The sequence below is a fragment of the Dromiciops gliroides genome, chromosome 3 (genome assembly GCF_019393635.1).
Source record: "Dromiciops gliroides isolate mDroGli1 chromosome 3, mDroGli1.pri, whole genome shotgun sequence".
Taxonomy (NCBI): domain Eukaryota; kingdom Metazoa; phylum Chordata; class Mammalia; order Microbiotheria; family Microbiotheriidae; genus Dromiciops; species Dromiciops gliroides.
The window spans coordinates 405,004,926-405,031,727 of record NC_057863.1 but is presented as its reverse complement, the minus strand read 5'-3'; the positions used below and the strand labels follow the sequence as shown (position 1 = coordinate 405,031,727).

At 37.2% G+C, this 26,802-nt stretch overlaps 1 protein-coding gene across 3 annotated transcripts in view; it reads left to right on the top strand.

Annotated features, from left to right (window-relative positions):
• Positions 1-26,802, top strand: part of LOC122749184 (aldehyde oxidase 3-like) — a 108,142-nt gene that overhangs the window by 21,578 nt on the left and 59,762 nt on the right. For 2 of the 3 annotated variants that reach the window (XM_043995403.1, XM_043995404.1), the window contains exons 7-14: positions 2,855-2,935; positions 3,853-3,933; positions 8,440-8,584; positions 9,489-9,584; positions 15,384-15,535; positions 16,352-16,445; positions 21,789-21,898; positions 25,441-25,625. In XM_043995403.1, coding sequence (XP_043851338.1) covers positions 2,855-2,935; positions 3,853-3,933; positions 8,440-8,584; positions 9,489-9,584; positions 15,384-15,535; positions 16,352-16,445; positions 21,789-21,898; positions 25,441-25,625 — 944 coding nt within the window. Of the gene's footprint in view, positions 1-2,854; positions 2,936-3,848; positions 3,934-8,439; positions 8,585-9,488; positions 9,585-15,383; positions 15,536-16,351; positions 16,446-21,788; positions 21,899-25,440; positions 25,626-26,802 lie in introns of all 3 variants that reach the window. The other variant, XM_043995405.1, reaches the window with a different exon arrangement.

The following is a 26,802-nucleotide window of genomic DNA, read 5'->3' as shown; positions in this document are numbered from 1 at the left end:
TCCCTCTGTTTAATGGGTTCTTTTTGTGCCTCTTCCTTTGATATAATTAACCCCATTCTACCCCCTCCCTTCCTCTCCTCCCCCATGTCTTCTTTTATTTTGTCCCTTAAGTTTCTTTCTTTCTTTTTTTTTTTTTTAAGTGAGGCAATTGGGGTTAAGTGACTTGCCCAGGGTCACACAGCTAGTAAGTGTTAAGTGTCTGAGGCTGGATTTGAACTCAGGTACTCCTGACTCCAGGGCCGGTGCTCTATCCACTGCACCATCTAGCTGCCCCCACTTAAGTTTCTTTATATCATCACATCAAAGTTGATTTAATAACAATACCTTTACAGAGGTTAAAAGTATTATCCTCCCTCATATGGACTCAAGCAGTTTAACATCATTGAACAACCCTTTTCTCTCCCTTGTTTACCTCTTTATATTTCTCTAGAGTCTTGTATTTGGAGATCAAATTTTCTGTTCATTTCTGGTCTTTTTCTCAGGAAGCTGTGGAAGTCTCCTAGTTCATTGAATGTCCATCTTTTCCTCTGAAAGAGAATGATCAGTTTTTCTGGGTAGTTGATCCTGGGTTGTAATCCAAGCTCCTTTGCCTTTCTGTATATCATATTCCAAGCCCTATGATCCTTTAATGTTGAAGTTGCAGGTCCTGTGCAATCCTGACTGTGGCTCCATGGTATTTAAATGGTTTCTTTCTGGCTGCTTGGAGTATTTTCTCCTTCACCTGATAATTCTGGAGTTTGGCTACTATATTCCTTTTTTTTTTTTTTTTTTTGGCGGGGCAATGGGGATTAAGTGACTTGCCCAAGGTCACACAGCTAGTGTCAAGTGCCTGAGGCTGGCTTTGAACTCAGGTCTTTCTGAATCCAGGGCCAGTCCTTTATCCACTGCGCCACCTAGCTGCCCCTACTATATTCCTTCTTGAAGTGTTCCTTTTGGGGTCTCTTTCAGGAGGTGTTCGGTGGATCCTTTCAATGATGATTTTATCCTCTGATTCTACAATTTCAGGGCAGTTCTCCTTAATAATTTCCTGGAATATGTTGTCTAGACTCTTTTCTTGATCATGGTTTTCAGGTAGTCCAATAATTCTCAGATTATCTCTCCTGGACCTATTTTCCAGGTCAGTTGTTTTTCCAATGAGGTATTTCACATTTTCTTCTATTTTTTCAGTCTTTTGATTCTGCTTGTCAGATTCTTGTTGTCTCATGGAGTTATCTGCTTCCATCTGCTCAATTTTAAATTTTAAGGCCTTATTTTCCACATTAAGCTTTTTCACTTCTTTTTCTGTTTGGCTAATTTTTTCTCTCATTTGACCAATTGTATTTTTTAAGGAATTATTTTCCTCAGTCATTTTTTGTGCTTCTTTTTGCAGTGTAACTCTCATTTCTCTTATTTCTTTTTCCATTTTTTCTTCTACCACTCTTATTTGATTTTTAAAAGCCTTTTTGAGCTCTTCAGAGGTGGTCTTTTGGTCTTGAGACAAGATCATCTTTCCCTCTTGAGTCTTCACTTGTGGGCATTTTGACTAACTCATCTGTGTTTGAATTTTGGTCTTCTCTTTCACCATAGAAGTTGTCAATGGTAAGGGTTCTTTTTTGTTTCTTGCTCATGTTGTAGGCTATTTTTAAACTTATCAAGTTGAAGTCTGCTCCTGGGGCACAGGGTTCATGGTTGCAAGCTTCTTACTGCTCTCAGCTGCCCCACTCTCGGCTGCCCTACTCTCAGCTGTGTTGAGTTACAACAGTGTTGAGTTGCCACTGAGTGGAGCTTTGCTGAGGTGATCTGCCAGCTGAGATGAGTGGTGCTAAGCCACATTGAGCTGAGCTTTACTGAGGTGAGCCGCCCTCCCCTTACCCTAGGTGAGATAGACATTTTCTGAAGTCTTCTAAATTTTCTCATATAGCAGGATTTTGTCTCTCTTTTTGTAGGTTCTGTAGTTCCAGAATCTGTTTAGAGGCTTGATTTAATGTTGTTTTTGAAGGAAATATGGGAAAGCTCAGGAACATTCCTAGCTTCTCTCTGCCATCTTGGCTTCACCCAACACTTTCCCAGGATTAGCTCTTATCTAGAGCTTTGTCTCTTTCCTCCAGTCCACTCTTGTAGCATTATTTCTCATTCTCATACTTGACCAACTTGCCTTCTTCCCTTAAGGTGGCACACCTAGCAAGTGAATGGCAGAACTGTCACTAGACTCAAAACTTCCAAACCCTGATCCAGAGCTCTGTCCACTTGGACCACATATCCACTCCAGCTTCTATGAGCTACATTAGTAGTTCTTAGGTTTTTTAAAAAGCCCAGAGCTTCATGAATTTAGAACTGGAAGGGGCCTTAGGACAAAGGACAAACATGATGAGTAGGTGTGGAGAGGTCTCATATATTTCTGTGGAAGAAGGACTTACCAATATATATGGGAGTGCTTTTTGGTTGGGAGATATTCTAGTATTGTTCAAATCCTGAAATATAGATAGCTACCTATCTATTTACATAGTCTTGGCTATACACAGGGTACTGAATTAAGTGATTGATAGTGGTCAACTGGGAAGTAAGACAGCACAGTGATTAGAGTGCTGGTCCTTGAATCAGAAAGACTCATTTTTCTGAGTTCAAATCTTGCCTCAGACACTATCTGTATGACACTGGGTAAGTCACTTATCCCTGTTTGCCTCAGTTTCATCATCTGTCAAATGAGCTGGAGAAGGAAATGGCAAAACACTCCACTGTCTTTGCCAAGAAAACCCCAACTGGGATCATGGAAAGTTAGACATGAATGAAAAATGACCAAACTATAACAACAAACAAGTGGTTAACTTCTAGCTCTATAATTCTGTGATTTAAAAATAATCTATTGCTTCTTTAGGAGTCATCATGCTGTCAAATGAAAGGAACTGGGACATGTTGCCTAGATCAAGAAGAAAAGAAATCTGAGAATAAAACTGATGTAAGTAACACCCCCCTCCCATTTCTCCAGTCCTTTTAGTCTTAAATTATTTGCAGTATATTTATGGTACTTTTCTTTTATCATGAATTAGACTAAAACACCTGGGCTTGGAATAGGATGAAAGAAGAGAGGAGAAGATAAAAACTCTAAAATAGTTGCCTATATTCCAGTCCTATCTCATTGACTCGCAAGCCCCATTCCTTGAACAATAGCAGAACAATCCCCAAGTCCCATTGGGGAAGAGGATGACTACAATGTACCTTGTTAGATAATAGTACCTACCCTCATAAAAGGTGCATATATATGTCTATATGTATGCACATATATGTGTATATGTCTAAATGTGTACACACACACATGTATACATGCATGAACACAAATGCATATATTCACATGTGTATATGTGAATGTGTATGTATGTATGCATGCACATATATATGTGAAACTCCGATATCTATTAGCCATGTATGGAGTTGAGGCTCAATAAATGTCTGATAATGATAATCTTTAGTGAGGCATAGTCTGAATGAGTATTTTTTAGCCAGGCACTGTGCTAAGTGTTTTACAAATATTAGTTGGTGTTTAATAAAGCTTTGTTGAATGAATCTTGTGTCTCTCAGAATTCCTAGTTTCCTTTGGGGCCCAGTTCAAGTACCACCTTCCAAGGAGGCCTTTCCATATCTCTTCAGCTCCTAATGCCTCCTCTCCAAACCATTTTGTCTTTATTTTGTGTATACCTCTTTATGTACATGTTGTTTCTTCTGACTAGACTCTAAGTTACTTGAAGACAACTGATGTTTTTTACCTTTTGTCTGCGTATCCTCAGGGGTTGGCATATTGAAGGCACCTAGTAAATTCTTGTCAATTGATTAACTATAGTTTTTGCTATTTGTGACTGAATTGCATTTTTTTTAAAGGTCTGCAACAAACTGTATCAAGAAGAAGAATTTTTGCCCTTGGACCCAACCCAAGAACTTATATTTCCACCTGAACTGATGGTATATTGTTTTATTTAGTTGGGATTTTTAATTTTTAATTTTAAAAATTATTTTAATGGGCAATGAGGGTTAAGTGACTTGCCCAGGGTCACACAGCTAGTGAGTGTCAAGTGTCTGAGGCTGGATTTGAACTCAGGTCCTCCTGAATCCAGGGCTTATTCTTTATTCACTGCGCCACCTAGCTGCCCCCAATATATTGTTTTACTTGATTGATTTCTACTTTCAAGCAAGGCCATTGCCACTTCTCAACAAAAACATGTTCCTGATTTGGTTCTTACTGCCCTTTGTCTTGAATGACTCTTCACCACCCCGGGGGACACACAAGGGCAAAGGAGGGAGATTTCTCTTCTTTGTCCTTGCCCTTATTATCATAGTGTTTCCCCCCATTTCCTCTTTTCCAGTGGTATCCCTTCACAGCTCAGAATGTCCATTGCCATAAAGTGCACTCAGAACTCATTTAGTTACAAAGTAAATAGTTCCTCAGTTCAAGAGATCCTCAGGACACAAAATAAATACAACTGAAAAAAGTTGGAAAAAAATTCCACAATCTTGTATTACTCAATGAGCTTGGCACAGGTTGAAAGTATTCAACGGTCTCTTCTAGGTGTTTCTTGTTTTCTGTTTCCTTTCTAACTGAAGGACCTCTAGCTTTCACTCTTTGGGTCGCTGACCTTTTTGGTAGTTCACCCTACTGCCATGCCTAGACCTAAGGTAAACTCTGTCCATTCATCCCATAAGTCTTTAGACAATCATGGTCCTTTCTTGTCTGGTTTACCTCATTCATTCTCAGATCAAAATTGATATCTTGACAATCATTTTGTTTAGTGCCTCAGACTCTGCTCAGGAGATTCCTCCATTTTGGTCTTTTCCTGGATGGTTTGACACATTCATTTTCCCAGTTCTGAGTCTCCCATATCAATCATCACAGTTTCCTTTAATTCTCTTTCTTCTTCTCCAGTTCTTGCTTTTCTAGTTGCCTCATGACTTCTACTCTCTTTTTCCTCCTCTTGGGCATATGCTCTTCTCTGTCTTGTTTTTTTCCCCTCCCATTTTATTTTCTGAGACCATTGGAAGGTATTCTTTACAGCTTCGTGTCTCATTCTAGCCCATTCCCTAAGCTGATCAATGATCATTTTACCTCAGTGGCTCTGAATTTCCTATCCACATCCTGCATCATGAACTTTACCTTTCTTTTCTTTTCCCCTTTCCCCCAGTTCCCCAATGAGGAAAAATTCTACCTCACAGAAAGCCATATTAAAGAACTATTTCTACCCTATATACATACATTTATAATATGATAATTTAGAGCTAGAAGATACCTTAATGGCCATCTAATTCCCCCCTCTTATTTTACAAATGGGGAAACAGGTTTAGGATGTTAAGTGTCAAAGGTCATAGAGTTATCATTAGAACTAGGATTTGAACTCCAAGTTCAAAACCAGTGTGCTTTCCACTACACCTCTAAGTCATGAAAATTAAATAAAAGAAAGCTTTGTCTTTCTGATGCTTTCCTCTTAAGGGGATCAGCAAGAATATTGCAACGTAAAATATATTTGGAGTACCATTAAATTTAGTTTTAAGTGAATAAAATAATTCACCACAGTAGCAGTCATAGTGCACTTAAGATAAAACTGTTCTACCTTTCAAAGTGGATCTTGTGTAACATAAGACCAGTATTTTGAATCAATGTTTTGGGGTATAAATGGGCAGATGGATGCAAGATCATTAAAACTGAAGGCAACAGTTCTTATAACAGAAGTTCCTCATCTCTGATATAATAGAGCACTGGCTTAGGAGGGATAAATACCTAGGCCACTGAGCTCTTCTTTTTTTTTTTAATTTTTTTTGTGAAGCAATTGGGGTTAAGTGACTTGCCCAGGGTCACACAGCTAGTAAGTGTCAAGTGTCTGAGGCTGGATTTGAACTCAGGTCCTCCTGACTCCGCGGCCAGTGCTCTATCCACTATGCCCCCTCTGAGCTCTCTTCTAACTCATTCTGGGGGAAAACTTTTTACCTCTTAAGGTAGCATTCTTGATAACTCTTCAGAGCCTTGAAGACAGTTCTCATATCTTGAAGGTTTGTAGTCATGTTGTTACCATATGGATAGTGTTCTGGACTTGGGTTCAGGAAGACTTGAGCTTGTAGTAATATTAAGTTTTAGAGAATGTTTCAATTTTTGTTTATATTACATATTTCGTGTGTAACAATTGGACAATAATTATAAAATCTCTAAAAGGTTCTGAATTTCCTTAGACATGTTTTTGAGAACTCTCATTGTTTGATTTGATTATTGGCAAAGCTATTTAAACTTGTGTTAAGCTCAATTTTGTAGGAAAATTTCCCAGCTCATTACCAGTATCTGAGACACCTGAAAGACATTTCACAACTACACCTAGAGGACATCCCAAGAATCATCTGAGAAAAGACTTCCAAAGACTTAAATGGACATTTTCCTGTTTTCCTTTTTCACATTGTATACACTGTTTATAATGTCCACTTACTAAAGGGAAGTGCTCCCTTTAGTTTTTCTCTGTTTGTAATGTCCACCTGCTAAAAGGGGAGTGCCCCTTTTAGCCTTTGTTAATGCATTGCTCAATTTCTTTTTCTCTCTTTCATTCCCTTTACTTTGTTAGTCACAAGTATCTGTAATGTTATTGCTTCATGTGAGGAAATGATGTTTTTTCACATGAAGCACAGGGGGGAGTGTGAGAATCAGAGCACCACCATCCTGCTGAGAAAGACATTGTGACCTTTCTGGGGTTTTGAAGGTCGGATTGGCATCCAGAAGTTATGTCTACCACCTATAGGTCTTGTCTATCAATTCTATCAGCCAATTAGCTTAGAGCTGTGTGTGTAGGGACCACACCTGGGTGGATCCACAGAGGGCTTCCACTCAGGAGAAGGGCCTTTTTTTCTTTTCCATTGGAGGTGGTGAGAGGAGCAGCTTCAGGTGCAGGGAGCAAGGTTTCTTTTTCTTTCTTTCTCCATGTGTTTCTCTTTGCTAACCCCTAATATACTTTAATAAATGCCTAATGCCCAAAGACTGGTGCTAAAGCTTCTAATTTAAAGTGACCACACATTAGAATTTTTAGACATCACAGTTAGAATTTTAGGCTCCACAAGCTCAAAGCCTCCCTCAGACACAATGCAAGTCATTTAATTACAGCCTCAGTTTCCTCAATTGTAAAATGGGAACAATGACAGCACCTATCCTAAGGATCTAGGTGGTACAATGGATAAAGGACTGGGCCTGGAGTTAGAAACATTTATCTTCCTGAGTACAAATCTGGACTCAGACACTTACTAGCTGCATGACCTTGAGCAAACCCTGTTTGCTTTAGTTTCCTCATCTGTAAAATGAGCCGGAGAAGGAAATGGCAAACTGTTCCAGTGGCTTTGCCAAGATAACCCCAACATGTGGTCACAAAGAGTCTGAAATGACTGAACAACAATAAAATAAATGGTTGTCAGTATAGCATGTCAAGTGCTTTGCAGAACTTAATGCACTATGCAAAAGTTGTTATTATTGTTATTAGTTTTTAATAGGCTAAACTTACAAAGGCCCTTCGGCTCTAGTCCCTTCCAACATTTTTTGATTAACTGGAAATTTCTCTTCTACTTTTCTACCGAGCCTTGGGACTATTTAGTTTGAATTTTTAGTACATATTAGTTTGTTTACAAAAGAGGGCTCCCTTTGGGTTTTAACACGAATAGAATCTTAGTGACCTTAGAAATCATATAATATGGCTCCCCTTTTTGCAGATAAGGGCACTGTGGCTGAGAGAGATTAAATGTCTTACCCAGAAGTTATACTAGTTAATAGTTAATAATAGAAACAGGATTAGAAAACCTGTATCTTCTCTGATTCCTGGGTCAGTGCTATTTCCCCCATAGCTGTTTATGTGAAGGAAAACACAAATACTGCACACAGTGCCCTGCACACTTGGTTAAGGACTTGGAACATAAGAATCAAGCACATGCCCTCCACGCATGGCTAAGGGCTTGTTTACATTTCTACTATTATTTGTAACCTAGGCAATAATTAGTTGGTGAGGTGGAAACTTGGCCTGAAATATCTTATCCTGAAATTATGTTTTATTTATCAGTTTTCAAATAAGATTTAATTATAATTTTCTTGTTTTTTATATCATAGGAAACAGAAAAACATACAAATCATCAGGTTTAATTATAAATTGATTACATTACATGCCTTCGATCAGTCTTCTTAACTTGATATTCTGGTTCATTATTTTTATTTTTATTTTGTTTGTAAACCTCAGTTACATGTTTACCTTTCATGTTTTTTTTTTTTGGACAGGGCAATGAGGGTTAAGTGACTTGTCCAGGGTCACACAGCTAGTAAGTGTCAAGTGTCTGAGGCTGGATTTGAACTCAGGTCCTCCTGAATCCAGGGCCAGTGCATTATCCACTGTGTCACCTAGCTGCCCCGTACCTTTCATAATTTTAATGATATTAATGAATATTATCTATTTTGTTTCCCTGTAGAGAATGGCAGAGGAGGCAGGAAAGAAAACACTAGTGTTCCGGGGTGAAAGGGTTGCCTGGATTTCTCCTGCCACCTTGAATGAACTTTTGGAGCTCAAATTGCAATATCCCCAAGCTCCTCTTGTCATGGGAAACACCTTTGTGGGTGAGTAGTTGAATTGTGTCTCTTGTATTCAAGATCACAATGTAGTCTTGAGTTATTGCCTTTATGAAACAAATAAAAACTAGCAAAAGGAGATAACATGTTTAGCAAATTCATGCCAAAGTAAAAATGTGTTCCTGGTAATTCATCATTACTAGCCTGCCACAATAATAATACATAGCATGCTACATATTAAATATTTGTTGTTCTAAAAGGGGGAGATGTGGCCTATAGCCCTAGCCCTAGAATAGGTTTCCATTTTCCACAATTAGCATTCTTGTACTTTTTTTTTTTTAGTGAGGCAATTGGGGTTAAGTGACTTGCCCAGGGTCACATAGCCGGAAGTGTTAAGTGTCTGAGGCCGGATCCGAACTCAGGTACTCCTGACTCCAGGGCCAGTGCTCCATCCACTGTGCCACCCAGCTGCCCCAAGCATTCTTGTACTTTTGAAAATGAAACAAATCGGGGGCAGCTAGGTGACACAGTCTGGATTCAGGAGTACCTGAGTTCAAATCCGGCCTCAAACACTTGATACTTAGTAGCTGTGTGACGCTGGGCAAGTCACTTAACCCTCATTGCCCCACAAAAAAAAAAAAAAGAAAGAAAATGAATCAAATCCATAGCCTTTATGAATTCCTTGAGAGCAGGAAGTGTATCTTATTTATCTTTTGCCACTTTCTGAGCACCTAGAATAGGGCCTTGCACAGTCATCAAGTAATAGATGTTTGTTCAATAAATGCTTATACCTAATACAAAGAATAGAGAACCTCAAAAACTTTTAATTTATTATTGTTTTGTTTAGCTTTGTATGCTTGTCCTTGTGATTGTTCCTTTTCTAGATCCTGGTGTCATTTCTAGAAAGATGGCAACTTAACTTCTTTTCCTTAGAAATAATTTTATTTTGTAGGACCCAACATGAAATTCAAAGGTGTCTATCACCCATTTATCATCTCTCCTGCTAGAATTTTGGAACTGAATGTTGTGATGATTGATGCAAACAAAGGTATGTTGCCACTTAAAGTAAGGCATTATTTACATTGGTGATTATGCTAAGAAAAATAGTTTGTATTTGAATATATCATAGAAAACCAGCAAGGGTCATCTTGGCTGCCAAGCTGCTACCTTGAGATGGAACTACATCTAAAGCATCCCAGGCAAGAAAGAATTTCCCCATTTTCAAGGACTTCCAGGGAACACTGACTTCAGACACAATTCTGTGACCCAATCTAATGGATGCTTCATAGAACATCCTTGAGCTAGAAACCTTTTCTAACTATCTTCACCTTCAGGAAAACCTTTGTGTCTAATCTATTCTCCTTGTGCTATGGTAAATGTTTTTCTTTCTATTTTCAACAAAGATGAGAGTGGTAGATCATTGTCCTCTGAAAAACAACCCTCGCTATACAGTATATACTCAAACATTGCCATTATCTCTTCATCTCTTCATCAGCTTTTCTCCAGATTTTATATATGTATATGCATATACATATGTATATATACACACACATACACATATGTATATGTATATATGTATATTTGGTTTTAGTGATTTCCTCTGGTCATCTACCATGCAACAAAAGAAAAAATAGATTTAATGAACTACTGTCCTGCTTAGGATTCAGTCTGCTGGATTAATATTATCCTGTGATTCTATGAGAATTTTAATACAATATCATTAAGCTGAAAAAAGTGGGGAAATTTTATTGAGCATTTATTGTTTTCATTCATAGAGACATTCATTCTTCAACTACTGAATGGTCCCAACATTATATATTTTCCTAGTAATCTAATTATAATGATTTAATATTGAAATAGAGATCTTGAAAAGAATTGGAATTTTTCTTTGGTGAAGCAAAGGACAAGGAATCTTCTTCACCTGCTAGAAAAAACTCTTAGCCTTTATATGCTACCATACTTTGATTTTGAAGCCAGATTTAGAGCTGCAAACAGTGGGGAAATCATTATTCTCCATTTGGGAGAAACATTCTGATTGGATAGCTATCAGAAGGACACAACCTAGAGAAGGCAAGATAGACAACCCAGGGGACAAAACAATGGGATGCAAGAAGGGACATTTAAAAATATTACTTCTTATTAAATGCACATTTTAAAAGCTAGAAAATCTGACTCTACATGTCCTTTAGGCATTTATTTTGAGATAAACCAAGCTACATTTTTTAAGAGCAATACTAAAAAACTTCCAATGAACAGAAGCACAAAGTGGGTGAAATTTTACAGCTTTGCCTAGGGTACATAGATAATGATAATAACAATAATGACCATTTACATGGTGCTTTAAGGTTTGTAAAGCACTTTACATATATTATCCCATGCCTTCTCTGACTCTGGGTAAGGATGTTACCTAAGGGGCATCTTCAGTGTGTTTTATTCATTCACAGTTTAAAATTCACAAATAGTCTAGTTGCAAACCTTGCTTTTCTAAACCACATTTATGGTTACATTGATTAGGGGCACCCTCTCCTCCCTCTACATGCACATTATAGGGGCAGCCACGTCTATCCATGGTGCAGATTCTATATATGGATTCTCTGCCCTTGCCTTCAAGTTTTGTTGGTATTGTCCAGGAAAATTAATGAGTAGCTTAAGCTGTACAAAGACACAAGTTCTCTAAACTCACATTTGATTTTCTTTTGGATTCCTATTTGGATAACCTCATGGTAAACATGCTTTGAAGTCCAAATAAATATCTGTTTTATGAGATCCAAAGAGCAGGGTCCTCTCTTAACCAATTTTAAATATCAAAGTACATTGGGGATTCTTTTTTAAATAGTCACCAATGCTGTCCAACTTCCCAAAGTTAAGGAATGTGCTCCCTCTGCTGGAAGACTTTGTTATTTTTTGTGATCTTAGAACTAATAATGACTTGGGGACTCAGGTAAATCCCAAATATTCAGGGTAGTAAGCTGCCTAATTCCATTTTCTTTGGAAACCTGAGTAAATGGTCATTATTGTTAAATGATAATAAAAATGTACAAAAAATTCTATATAGAGAGATAACAGTAAGGCATTTGAGTACCAACACAAAGCAGCAGTGTACTATAGGGCTTATCTGTCTGGGTCTCAATTTCCTCATCTGTCAAATAGGAGAGTAAACGAGATGACCTAAAGCCCCTTCTAGGTCTAGGAATCTGTGAGTTCCGGGAATTTGCTGGAACTTCCAGGAAGCAGAAGCTCATAAATAAATTATTTTGGAAGGATCATAGTGCCCAGGAATGTACTAGCCACTATGATTGATATAAAAGAATCTGATATGCTTCATGCAAGGGTTCAATTCAATTCAGGTTTAACAAGAACTTTTGGGTTCCTACTATAAGCCAGGCACTATAATATGTACTGGGATTAAAAAGACAAAAATAAAGCCATCACTTACCTGAAAGAGCCTATGCCCTATGTAGGGGGAAGTAACATATGTATATAAATAAAAATAAAATATATGCAGTGCAAATACAAAGTAATTTTAGGAAAGGGAAGTAGGGAGTGCATTAAGACCTCAGGGAATCAGGAAAAGCCTCCTGAAAGAGTTGGGGCACAAAATATAGGCAACTTCTCCATAAGGATGGGGGAAGAAAGATTCTAGAACAGTCTAGAAACAACTACTAAGGAAGCAGATAGGGTTGGTGATGATGGGGAAAGAGATACGTAGCCACTGCATGGAAACAAAGGGCCTTAAAGGGCTTTTTTTTAAAAGCAGAGATTCTTAAATATTTTTGTGTCACAGAACTCTTTGGCAGACTGGTGAAATTTATGGATGCTTTCTTAGAATAATGCTTATTGCTTCATTGAAGGAAATAGTAAATTTCAGTTAGAGGTGAGTAAAAAAGATGTTTTTCCCCCCTCCAAGTTCATAGAATCTCTGAAATCTATGTACTGATCAGTCTAGGACATCTATTGTCCCCAGATTAAGAAGCTCTGCTCCAAAGTTAACACTCAGGAAAAGCTGTAGTTTTCCTTTCCTAGTAATAGCTTTGTCTAAGCTGCTAACTCTTGTGTCATCCTGAGTGTTCCACAGTATTTGAATGGTTTCTTTATGGCTGCTTTCAACACTTTCTCCTTGACCTGGGAGCTCTGGAATTTGTCTATAATATTCCTGGGAGTTTTCATTTTGAGATTTCTTTCAGGAGATGATTGGTAGATTCTTTCAATTTCTATTCTATCTTCTGATTCTAGGATTTCAGGGCTATTTTCCTGTATAATTTCTTGAAATATGATGTTTAGGATCTTTCTTTGCTCATGGCTTTCAGGTAATCAAATAATTCTTAAATTATCTCTTCTAGAGCTATTTTCCAAGGCAGTTGTTTTTCCAATGAGCTAGTTTACATTTTCTTCTATTTTTCCCATTCTTTTGACTTTATTTTATTGTTTATTGATTTCTCATGGAGTCATTAGCTTCCACTTGTCCAATTCTAATTTTTAAGCAATTATTTTGTTCATTAAGCTTTTGTAGTTCTTTTCCCATTTGGCCAATTCTGTTTTTTAAAGAGTTATTTTTCTCAATGATTTTTCTTTTGGTACCTCTTTTTTCCATTTGGCTAATTATATTTTTAATGTGTTATTTTCTTCAGTATTTTTGTGCTTCTTTTACCAAACCATGAAATGTCTTTTCATAATTTTCTTCCATAGCTTTCATTTCTTTACCTAATTTTCCCTCTACCCCTAACATTATATTTTAGCTCCTCCAGGGATTCTTGTTGGGTTTGTGTCCAATTTACTTTCTTTTTCTTTTAAGGTTTTGCTTGTAGCTGTCTTGACTTTATTGTCTTCTGTGTTTGTGTCTTGATGTTCCCTGTCACCATAGTAGCTTTTTATGGTCAGGTTCTTTTTTGTTGTTTGCTTATTTTTCTAGTCTATTTCTTGATTTGGAATTTTATATTAATATTGGGCTCTATTCCTGCCATGGAGGGGGCAGGAAACAGGGGTTCTGTCTCAAGATTCAAGCTTTTTCAAACTACTGTTTTCAGAACTACTTTTGGGATTTTGCAAGTTTTTATTGCTTCCAAGGTGGTGTGATCTGGAGAGAGGTGTGATCACTGCTTTCTTCATCTGCATTTTAGTTCTTACCCAGGAAGGGCCCCTGATCTCTTGGGATTACAATTGATATTGTTCTTCAGGGTGCCTGATACCTTAAGGCCAGAAATCAACCTATAAGGAGTTTCACTCCCTTTTGATCAAAAATATTCCTCTCTACCCTTGAACTATGACCTAGAAGTGGGTATTGGAAATGAAGTTGCCAAACAGTGCCTGGTCCTGCATCCAGTACTAGCACAGGGCTACCTTGAAATCTTTTTTCTGACCAGTTGCTAGGTCCTCTTACCATCTGTGGTTTGAGAGCTCCTAAAGCTTTAGCTGCTTCTGTCACCATCAACTAGTCCAACCACTGGTGTTTCATTCATATAGGTACTGGGTCCGCCCTCATCCCAGTGTAACAGATCTCTCTTTCCAACATCCTATGTTGTCTTGGGCTAGAAGAATATTTCACTTTGACCTTTTGCTGACTCTGCCACTCTGATTTTGATTTGAAGTGCTATTTTAAAGTTGTTTGGAAGAGAATATTGGGAGAACTCAGCTGAGTGCTTTTCTATTCCACCATCTTGGTTTTGTCCCCAGAAATCCAAGGCAAGGATTCTTCATCTTTTTTTCAATCATTGACAGGCATAGTTGGCAATATGACAAGAACTATGGATCCCTTTTCAGAATAATATTTTCAATGCATGAAACAAAATAAATAGGATCACAAAGGAAACAAATTATAATGAAGTATAGCTATCACAATATGTTTAAAAAGTTAGGTGATAGACTTCAAGTTGAGAAGCCCTGTTTTAGGGATTGAATGAGATAAGAGGGAAACATTTTGCAAACCTTAAAGTGCTTATAGAATCAGCCAAGGCTATTGTTGTAATGACTATTATGGGATCATGCATGTAAAGCACTTTCACTATCAAATACTATGTAAATTTAAACTATTACTATTTTCTTCTAAAACTGGGTTCAAATGAAAATTAACACTGTATTCAATGGTGATATGGATAATGTTGCATTTTATTATTCCTCCACCAAATGGGGAAATTATGTACCAGTTTATAATGTAAATATGAGAAGGAAAAACAATGGCAGCAGGAAGAGAATGGTACATCTGGTTGGTCAGGTTTTTTCTGTTTTTATCTAACCAAAACCTGATAGGTCAAAGCCCTCCATCACCTACCCCTTGTCAACTCTGGTAACAAATGATTCAAGAGTCACAGAGGTTTCACAACCACTGTTAGCTCCCCAAATACCAAATTGCTCACAAAGGTAAAAAGCAAAAAGATTTCTTTATTCCACTGGGAGAGAGAAATTAGACCTATGTGTTGGGGTCTCCTCTAGTAGGAGATGCAAAGCAGTGAGCTAGACCTTGATTTATATGTGTGTGGCTAGATAAAGAATCAAACAGTGTAGCATAGCAACAGTGGTAAGGCACAACAGCAACAGTGAGGCAAGGCTGTCTAGTGACAAAAAGCGAATTAATAGCAGGGCTTCATGTCTGGGCCTGTTGGTGCTTACCTGAGCTCAAGGTTCATCAGTTCTGTAATTTAGTTGCTGCAAAGTTCATACAGAATGCAAGGGATTGTTGTTATGCTAGGCTCAGGGCACAGCTCATTTGCTCTGGAAAATAGAGAGTGGTTTTGGATCCCCACACCCTCCACCCCCATGTTATCACCATACCCTCATGCTTCCACATGTAACTCTGGGTTACACAATGTAACAGAAGCAACTCATTTTATTAATCAAAGTAACTTGTTTTTAGGGTTGACTATAGGTGCTGGCTGTAGCCTGGCCCAGGTGAAAGAAATCTTAACTGAAACGGTTTTAAGGCTCCCAGCGGAGAAAACTCAAACCTACCGAGCTCTCTTGAAACATTTGAAAACTATAGCTGGTCAGCAGATCAGGAACATGGCTGTAAGTATTCTGAGCCAGGGATCAGAAAATACATAATTTAATAAAAGAAGAATGGATCACAAAATGGTCCCATTTATTTTTTGTGGGGAGAGGCAGGGCAATGAGAGTTAAGTGACTTGCCCAGGGTCACAAAGCTAGTAAGTGTCAAGTGTCTGAGGCTGAATTTGAAGTCAGGTCCTCCTGAATCCAGGGCTGGTGCTTTATCTATTGTGCCACCTAACTGTCCCCCCTCCCTAGCCCAATTTATTTGGTTTTTTTTTGGGGGGGCAGGTAATGGGGGTTAAGTGACTTGCCCAGGGTCACAAAGATAGTAAGTGTCAAGTGTCTGAGGCTGGATTTGAACTCAGGTACTCCTGAATCCAGGGCCGGTGCTTTAACTACTGCACCATCTAGCTGCCCCCCCTCCCCCATTTATTTGTAAACTTATTGATTGGTGTTTTTTATGTGGACTGGAAGAGATTGTCCACCTAATTTTAGACCTATGTTCAGTCCTAGATTAAATTTCTCACAGCCAATACTGTTCCTTGAAGTCCTTCTGAGTGGGAAGTGAGTGGTATTTAAGAAAGATACACTAACTTCATGTTAACTATTTTGTAGGTTAGGAAAAGGATGAGCTGGTCCATGACTTGTTTTGGTCCTTTCCATGAATCATTAAGAAAATCTCTGATTTACACTTACATTTCTGATTCTAATTTGACACTCAGGTTAAGTTAAATAGAAGCTGCAGTTCTTTCAAAAATTATATTATTTCCCAATGATAGTTATTTCAGCTTTCATGAAAGCAACCAAAGTTGTAAAAGAATTTTATCTGTTTAGACCTTAGGAGGACACATTATAAGTCGGCTGGCAGTATCTGATCTCAATCCTGTTTTGGGTGTAGGCAATTGTGTACTCAACTTGGCAACAAAAGGTGAGAAATTAGGCTCCTCTGCAAATACTAGTGTCTGTCATATAATGATATGTAACTGTGTCAAACTATATTATGTGACATAAAAGGCTGGGCTTTTTCTCAATCTCGTGGTTGATAGGTTCTGTTCAGGAAACCTGGAAAAACAGGATGCAAAGCTCCTAGAGGTACTATCTCACTTCTACACCTAGTAGGAGGTGATTAAAAAATCCTAGTTGGTTGCCTGGAAGTGTATTAAGAAGGCAGCTCACAGTACTACTGAGGAAAATTTTATTAAAACAACAAAAACCCTCAGAAATCTTCAAATGATCAGTTTAGGGAGGGAGTGATTATCATTTCTCTCTTTCTCCTACAAATCTTTATCACATGACCACTAAGTACCTTATCTTCTCTGATTTTTCAGGCTAGGCTGGGACAAGTTTCTGTAGAAATCTCCATTAAAAAAAAAAAAAGCAAACTCCTTGATATGAAGATGAAGTCAAAGCAAACAAATAAAACACTCCTGTTCTCCTTTTCTAGTACACTCCTAGAAGGCTTATCTCCTACATTCTCAGTGCTTTCTCAGTTGCCAGCCCTGTCATGACCACACACATTCCTTGGGGCAGATTCTTTATTTTCTCTGGTTATGCAAATAGGCAAAGGAGAAAGAAAGGACAGATATCTCAGGACTAGCTACAGTATTTAAAAATGAGGTATACTTCCCACCTAAGCCAGTAATTGAATAGACAAAATGTTATCCTTATCTAAACCTGTAATTGCCAGCAAGGTAAAGGTTAAGTTTTTGTATGAACTAGTCAAGTGAACTTATTTAAAACTGGTTCGTTGTTGTTCAAAGAAATGGTATATGGAATTTTCCTCTCTCCAAATACTTATGAAATCATACAATAATCATAATCATGAGAATATGGAGATGAGTATTTTACCATTTACAAGGGGTTTTCACATGCATTATTCAATTCTCACAAGCAATAATAAATAATATCTATATAGCACTTTAAAGTTTATGAAGCACTTTACATATGTTATCTTGTATTGATTTTCACAACAGCTCTGTGAGGTATGTGCTATTGTGCCCCATTTTACAAATGAGGAAACTGGGGCAGAGAGGTTAATAAGTTGTCCATAGTCACACAGCTAGTAAGTATCTATGATAGGATTATGCTGGCTAGCTGTCTCCCAATTAAATAGGGCAGATATTGTCTTGTTTTACAGATGATGAAATTGAGATTGGAGTGGGTTGAATAACTTGTCCATATTTTAAAACAAACAATGGGTAAACAACCTTGTGAGGTTACTGTATTAACTGCTGATTATTCAATTTATGGACAAGCTGGTCTCCCTTGCTATTTTTGGAGCTGTTCACTGCTTGTTAATAATTTCCACTAGAGGGCAGCAGAGCACAGAAAATGGTGGTGGTTTTTTTTTTTTTGTTGTTGTTGTTGTTTTGTTTTGTTTTGAAGCTCAGTTAAACCAGGATTTCTTCCAGGTTCTGATTAGAGTAGCATAGTAATGAAGTCATGTGTTTAAAAACTACCAAAATGGGTAAGGCTTCCACACTGATAGTCATACAGAAGTCTTTGGCCTACTGCTATAAGTAAACAAGGGAGATTTGCTCTGTTTCATGGTCCCAGACTTATTTATCCTCAGCACTTGCAAAGGCCATGGTATTGGTCATAATGTGAATTCAGCTTGAGAGTGGGACATGGATCAGCATGACGGATCAGTTACTCTGCAGAAAATGGGTCAAAGCATGGAGTCTACTGAAAGTGGGCTAGCCTGACCATTGTCAGTGAAAGAAAGGACAGAGCTATCATAGAAGTAAAGCCTGTGCTTAAAGTAAAGCTCCTTATGTCATCTCCAAAGTGTTGCTTTAATAGAAGGAGACACCTTGATTCTAAAACAGACCCAAATTTGATCCTTCATTATGTATAACCAGGGAAGCCTATGGCTGTTGATCAGAACATTTTGGGACCCCCTTTTCTAGAAGTACTTTCTCAAGACAAATAGTATCATGACTTTCTAGTCAGGTAGTATTCTTAACTATGAAATAGTATTGTTCAACTTGACTCTCCATCTTGACTCAACTGTGCCTCTGAATGATGTTTTTGTCAGTTTCTGAAAAAATCCACTGGCCTAGGGCAAAGATTTATTACCACTATAGACATTCAAAAGAATGCACTGTGGGTTTTGAATATAAATAGGAATTTCAGAACTATTTTGCCTCTCTGGAATAAGTGCTTAGTAAAAATGGCTACTTGGAAGGGGATAATGTGAATGCATGCATTTTATACCATTAGTTCCACTTCTTAAGAAGGATATAGTAGGGGGCTGCTAAGTGGCACAGTGGATAGAGCACTGGCCTTGGATTCAGGAGGACCTAAGTTCAAATCTGACCTCAGACACTTAACAATTACTAGCTGTGTGACCCTAGGCATGTCACTTAACCCCAATTGCCTCACCAAAACAAACAAAGAAACAACAAAAAAAGAAGGATATAGTAGAAAGTGAATGTTGAACAACAAAGTCACACCACCACTTGCCACTTGTGTGATTTTGAACAAGTCACAACCTTTTTTGGCATTTGTAATAATATGTTATATCTTCCAAGAATAATATGTTATACCCCTCAGGATCATTATGAGGATCAAAGGAGATAATGCATATAAAGTGCTTTGTAGTCTTAAATAGCCATATAAATGTCAGCTCTTCTTATTTCTATGATTTATACCTTATTTTACTTATTATAGTTTTAAAAATTATTTTATTATATTTGTGATATATAATTATATTTTATACATATATCAAACAGACATAATATACATAAAGACACATATGTGACATATATAATGCAAATTTTCCACATTATTATGTTTAGATATATCTAGATATATTCTAATACATATAACTTAATATTTCTTAAAGAAATGTTTTATAAATAATAAATACATATCAATTTATATAAATAATTTACATGACAAATTTGTTTAAATATAATTACTATATAATAATACCTAAATAACTCATAAATGCACAACACACACACACATACATATATATATGTGTGTGTGTGTGTATAAATACATATATACCTACTGTACCCTTCCTAGCACACCCCTCCCCCACCTTTCCAGATTAAACATTTTTATTTATACTTTTCTATTCCAATCTCTATCCCTCCCTTGCCCCTCCCCTCTCCCCTCCCTGAGGCAGTAAATACTCCAATATGGCTTATACATATATGATATATTTGTCATTTAATGAAAGAATGTGAAAAATAGCATGACCCAATCTGTTCCATCAATATCAGTTCTTTGCCTGGGGGTGGATAGTATGTTTCATCAATATTCCTCTGAGATTGACTTGGATCATTGCATTGCTGATAATTTTCATCTGCTCATCCTTCCTATTCTAACCCCCATCCTCTCCTTTTTCACACCTGCTTTACCTGATACTATCACTTTCTTCTTCTACCAGAATGAATAATTAAGCACCTACTATTTATCTCTCCTGACAGCTGGTTGGCACAGTGAATAGAGTTTCAGGCCTGGAGTCAGGACAGCTCTCATTTTGAATATTGTAGATAATTTCACTTATCTTGGGAGTACACTTTCCAGAGATACACACATGGATCATGAGATTGACACATACTTTCCCAAGTGTTTGGGAGCCTCTGAAGTAAAGTGTGGGAAATAAAAGGTATTTGATTGACTACCAAATTGAAACTCTACAGAGCATAGTGTTGACCTCATTGTTGTATGCTTGTGAAACCTGGAAAGTCTACTAGTATTATGTAAGGAAACTGAATCACTTCCATTTGAATTGTCTTAAGAAGATTCTGAAGATCGCCTGGCAAGATAAGGTACTAGACATTTGAGGTCCTTTCTCAAGCTGAACTGCCCAGAATTCAAATTTTACTTCAGGGAGCATAACTAGGATGATCCAGCCATATTGTTCAAATGCCAAGTGTATGTTTGCCTAAAAGACTATTTTACAGAGAACTCGCACAAAGCAAGCTCTCACATGGAGGTCAGAAGTGATACAAGGACACACTCAAGGTCTTTCTGAAGAACTTTGGAATCAATTGTGAGACATAAGGGACACAGGCACAGGACTGCCCAGCATGGCATGCTTGTATCAAAGAAGATGCTATGCTCTATGATCAAAGCAGAATTACAGTAGCTGAAGGACACATGAGATGTGCAAATTTAGAGATATTCACACTCCAAATATTCATATAGACTATTTGTGCCTGACCTGTGGTAGACCTTTTGAGTTTATATTACTCTGATCAGCCACAGTCAGACACACTATACCTTGACCCTGACATAATAATGTCACTTTGGTCCTCTTCAACCATGAAGGACAACAACTAACCAACCAACCTACCAGAATGAATAATTAAGCACCCAACTATATAGCTACTACATCTAGTTGGCAGAGTGAATAGCACACAGATCTAGAGTCAAGAAGGCTCAGCTCTTATTATTTATATGATTCACGTCTCCTTTTACTTATTAAAGTTTTATATACTATCACTTTCCTCTCCTACAAAAATAGATAATTAAGCACCAACTATATATCTGCCCAGAAAGCTAGTTGGCACAATGGATGGAGTACCAGGCTTGGAATCAGGAAGATTCATCTTCTAAGTTAAAAACTGGCTTCAGAGGGGTTGTCATTATTGGAAAACTAGAAATTATTGGTATTCTTTCTTTAGACTATAGAATTATATTTCAGAGGCAGCTAGGTGGGACAGTGGATAGAGCACTAGCTGTGTAACGTTGGGCAAATCACTTAACCATGTTTGCCTTGGTTTCCTCATCAGCAAAATGAGCTGCAGAAGCACATGGCAAACCACTTAAATATCTTTACCAAGAAAACCCCAAATAGGGTCATGAAAAGTCAGACACAACTGAAAAATGACTGAACAATATATCTACCATGCTTCTTGAAGCCTCTCTTCTATTTGAAAGAATAGACAAATTCCTTTTAAATGAAGCCTTATTTATATGTTCCTCACAAGTCAAGATTTCCCATTCATCCAGAACAATTACTGTACAAAGGTTCACAGACTCTTTCAGTCTCTCTTTTATGAACTAGAGAAGTCCTACTTTCAGTATACTTAAAACATACCTGCCTTTTCAGGGAAAGAGTCATAGACTATCTTTCCAAATCTGGGTATACCCAGTTTATGTTATATTTAGAGTGCCATTTATTGATATGTTCTATTTTTTTTATATTTCAAGTGCATTTTCCTTTATAAGAGTGATACCATTTGGTGTTATAAGAATGTATTTTTAAAATTTTGATGAAAACTTTATATGAAATTATTCTTTTGCTTAACAGAAGGAACACAACAACTTCCTTTAAATGATCATTTTCTTGCTGGGTCACCAGATGCCAACCTTACATCAGAACAAGTTTTAGTCTCTGTTTTTATTCCTCTCTCTAAAAAGGTAAGAGATTATGATGATCTTTTGTTTTGTTTTAGTAAAGTTCTTGCTTTTAGTCCTATACAACAACAGGCATAATGGGAAGGGATGTTGAGGAAATACTAAATTTATGGCAAAAAGAGCACAGATACTTAGTATATATTTTATATATGCAAATAATGAACAATACCATATTAATATGAAAATATGAATAACCACATATTAATAATAGATTAGATTTGATCCATATTTGTTGGGTAGATTCAGAAAATTTCATAACTTTTCCTGTCTTTAAATTTCATTAGCTGTAAAAAGATCACAATACTTGGAATCATAGAATTTTAGAACCTGAACTTGGAGAGACCTTAGGAATCATACAGTTAAACTTGGTTTATTTGCAGAGGAAACAGATTCAGAGAGGCTAGATAGAGGATATACTTGTGATTACTTGGCTGGTTAACAAAAGATCCTAGATTTGAACCAATCCCTCTTTGGAGAAAATATTAAGGATAAGAAATCGTTTTTTTCCATTTTAGTGATAATGTTCTAAATAAACAAGAATGTCAGCAAGGTGGTCAAGAAACCAACTAAATTCCAAGCACTACTAAGGAAATTGTTAGTATGTGAAGGCCTTATTTCATTATTGATTGATAAAACTGATAAGGATAAATTTATCAAAATACTTTTTTTGCCTGTCAACAAGGCAAACAACTTTTATACCTCAAGGGGAGATGTTAAGCAAATATTAATATTTCTATTGGCCTAGCTGTAGTTCAGCTGGAGGCACAGTAGATAGAACTCCAAATTCCATCCCAGATATAAATAGATGCTTCTTGGCTGTGTGACCTGGTCAAATCATTTAATCTTGGTCTGTCTCAGTTTTCTAATCTGTAATGGCACTTACTTCTCAGAGTTGTGAGGATCAAATGAGATAATATTGGTAAAACATTTTGCACACTTTAAAGTGCTATATAAATGTTAGCTATTATTATTAACAAATTTGGAGGGGTTGTCATTATTGGAAAACTAGAAATTATTGGTATTCTTTCTTTAGACTATAGAATTATATTTCAGAGGCAGCTAGGTGGCACAGTGGATAGAACACTAGGCCTAAAGTTGGAAAGACCAGAGTTCAAATCCCACCTCAGACCCTTATTTGCTGGGTAATCCTGGGCAAGTCACTTAACCCCAATTGCCTTATACATCTGGTATCATCTTCAGTTGTCCTGATATATATCTTACCACTGGACCCAGATGGCTCTGGAAGAGAGAATGAGGTTGGTGATTTTGCATAGCCCTGCCTCACTTAAATCCAGTTCATTGCAAGTCATGACATCACCCCAGTGTCCTGGTCTTCTTTGAGAATGAAGTATAAATAACAACAAGAATTAGATCTCTTAGAGAATATTATGAAATGCAAAATGGATCATTTTGATTACATTAAATTAAAGAGTTTTTGTACAAACAGAAGCAATGTAGCCAAGATTAGGAGGAAAGCAGAAATCTGGGAAAAAGTTTTTACAGCCAGTGTTTCTGACAAAGGCCTCATTTCTAAAATATATAGAGACCTAAATCAAATTTATAAGAATATATGTCATTCCCCAGTTGAGAAATGGTCAAAGGATATGAACAGGCAGTTTTCCGATGAAGAAATCAAAACTATCTATTGCCATATGAAAAAATGCTCTAAATTACTATTGATTAGAGAAATGAAAATTAAAACAACTCTGAGGTGCCACCTCAAACCTATCAGATTGGCTAATATGACAAAAAGGGAAAATAATAAATGTTGGAGAAGATGTGGAAAAACTGGAACACATGCATTGTTGGTGGAGTTGTGAACTAATCCAACCTTTCTGGAGAGCAATTTGGAACTATGCCCAAAGGGCTATGGGGCTGTGCATACCATTTGACCCAGTAATACCACTACCAGGTCTGTATTCCAAAGAGATCATAAAAAAGGGAAAAGTACCCACATGTACAACAATATTTATAGCAATTCTCTTTGTGGTGGCAAAGAATTGGAAATCTAGGGGATGACCATCAATTGGGGAATGGTTGAACAAGTTGTGGTATATGAATGTAATGGAATACTATTGCGCTATAAGAAATGATGATCAAGCAGATTTCAGAAAAACCTGGAAAGATTTAAGTGGACTGATGCTGAGTGAAGTGAGCAGAACCAGGAGAACATTTTGCACAGGAACAGCAACATTGTATGATGAACAACTGTGAGAGACTTAGCTCTTCTCAGCAATACAATGATCCAAGACAATTCCAAAGGACTCATGATGGAAAATGCTCTCCACATCCAGAAAAATGAACTGTGGAATCTGAATGCAGATTGAACCACACTATTTCTACTTTTTTTTCTTTTTTGAGGTTTTTCTCTTTTGTTCTGATTATTGTTTTACAACATGTCTAATGCAGAAATATGTTTAATGTGATTGTACATATATAACCTATATCAGATAGCTTTCTGTCTTGGGAAGGAGGGAAGGAAGGGAGGGAAGGAGAAAAATTTGGAACTCAAAATTTTACAAAAACAAATATTGAAAACTATCTTTACATGTAACTGGAAAAATACTATTAATATTGGAAGAAAAGAATTAGATCTCAGACAAGATCTTAGAGACGTACAACTTCCTCTCTTTACAGATGAGGAAACTGAGAGGACCACAGAGGTTAAAGGACTTGGCCAATGTTACACTAGTATTCAAACCCAACTTCCCTGACTTCTGCACTGAGTTATGAATTTCTTTCACTATATTATAATTATTTAGTATGCTCTGGGTGCAAAATGTATACTATATGCTATAGAAATATCCCAGGATCATAGAATTTTAATGCTTGAAAGAACCATAGAAATTATCCTTGTTCAACCCCCTCATTTAAAGATAAAACCAAATTCTAGGGAAGGGAAGTGATTTATCTAGGGTCACACAAATAGGTCCTCTTCTTCCAAGTTCTGAAGCTGCCTAATAATTTGAACTCAGCAAAGTGGTCAAAATACAGACAAAAGCAGAGAATAAAGCAGTGTCGTTGTTCAATCACTTTCAGTTGTGTTCAACTATTCATGACCCCATTTAGGTGGCCTTGACAAAAATACTGGATTGGTTTGCCATTTCCTTTTCCAGCTCATTTTACAGATGAGAAAATTGAGGCAAACAGGGTTAAGTGACTTGCCCAGAGTTATACAGCTAGCATCTGAGGGCATTTTTGAACTCAGGAAGGTGAGTTTTCCTGGCTCCACTCTTGATTACTGTGCCACTTGGCCGCCCCGCCCCCCCCAACTGGGTTAAGATAAATATTTCCCCTGTGCAGAAGTCATTAACAGTGGTCTGTCTTTTTGGGTAAACATTGCAGCTAAGTCTCAGATGATAAGAGGTCTTTCCCAGTCTTAATGAAGGCTGTGAAACTAACTACTCTAGGCTTAATGGATTGCATGGCTTGGCACTAAAGGCTGGAGAAGATAATGATGCTTGATTGGAAAAAATGGATTGGGTTAATGTAGTAGAAGGAAAACAGAGTAGAACTTCATTCATGTTGATTGTTTTTTTTTCCAGTGGGAGTTTGTGTCAGCTTTCCGACAGGCACAGCGTCAGCAGAATGCTTTAGCAATTGTGAATTCTGGAATGAGAGTTCATTTTAAAGATGGTACAAATATCATTATGGATTTAAACATTTTATATGGAGGAGTCAGCTCTGCTACTGTCAGTGCAAACAAATCATGTCAGCAGCTCATAGGAAGGTACCATATACATTCAACCAGTTTTTGATGAGTACTGTACTATGTGTTATAGAGAATACAAGAATGGAGGGAGATGACATTTACAGATTACTACAGTCCTGACTAGAACCTATTAAGGGCATCAGACAAGTATCAATAAGGTACTATGAGTATTCAGAAAAAGTTCTGGCTCCAGGCATCTGGGAAGGCTTCATGGAAGATACCATTTCAGCATTGTATGGAGTCAGCTTGTGGAGAACCCTGAGTACTAGGTTAAGTAGTTTGCCCTTTATTTGTTGGGACTGGGGAGCCATTGAAGGTTTTTGAGCAAGCGGCTCACATCACTAAGAGCTGCTCATTTTAAAGAGTAACCTGGCAAAAGAGTATATATTGGAATGGAGGAATGAGAGAACTTAATTAGCATTCAAGTTTACTATGTGTTACTGGTAAGTGAAAGTGCCATTGGGTGGGCTGTTATCTCTTGTATAATTAATGTCACATATGCATTACAATGAAGGCATATGATATGGAAGCACCTACAAAATTGGCCTAAGAATAAAATATCTTTAGTCAGGGGTCTGTGGATTTATTGATGTGTATAACCCTCTCTCAAAGCCAATTGTATCACTTCTCAGTAGAAAATATTCAGTTATGGCAGCCCTTCAAAATTGTCACCTATGTTGAACCCTTCAGTAATAAGCCTTTCTAAAATTTCTGAAACTGTTCCTTGTACCAGGACATAATTGAAAACTTTATATTGTGTTTGGACCTTCAGAGGTCAAATTTTACTGGTACGGTCTTCAAAAGCACAAGGGAACCTTAATGCGATGATGAAACATTAGATTAGGATTGAAGTTAAGCAGAAACAAACTATACAATTCATATGTATGATAGCCTTGCCACATTACAACACTGTGGGGAATGGTGGAGTGCTTTCAATGATACCAAGTTGCTCCCTGACACAAGTCCCATCTTTTTAACACCAATAATCTCCCAATGGTACAATATGACCTGAAGAGCAAAAATTACAGATGATAAAAATGGCAATGAAAAAAAAAAAACTCATGGTGGGATGATATAAGTTACAACATATTTCCAATCATGATGTGTATAAGAAGTTGTCTGAAAGATAATATCCATGAAAATGTGTGATTAGTAAAGGAGATAGTCTGGTCACATAGCAAAGATAATGGGGTAA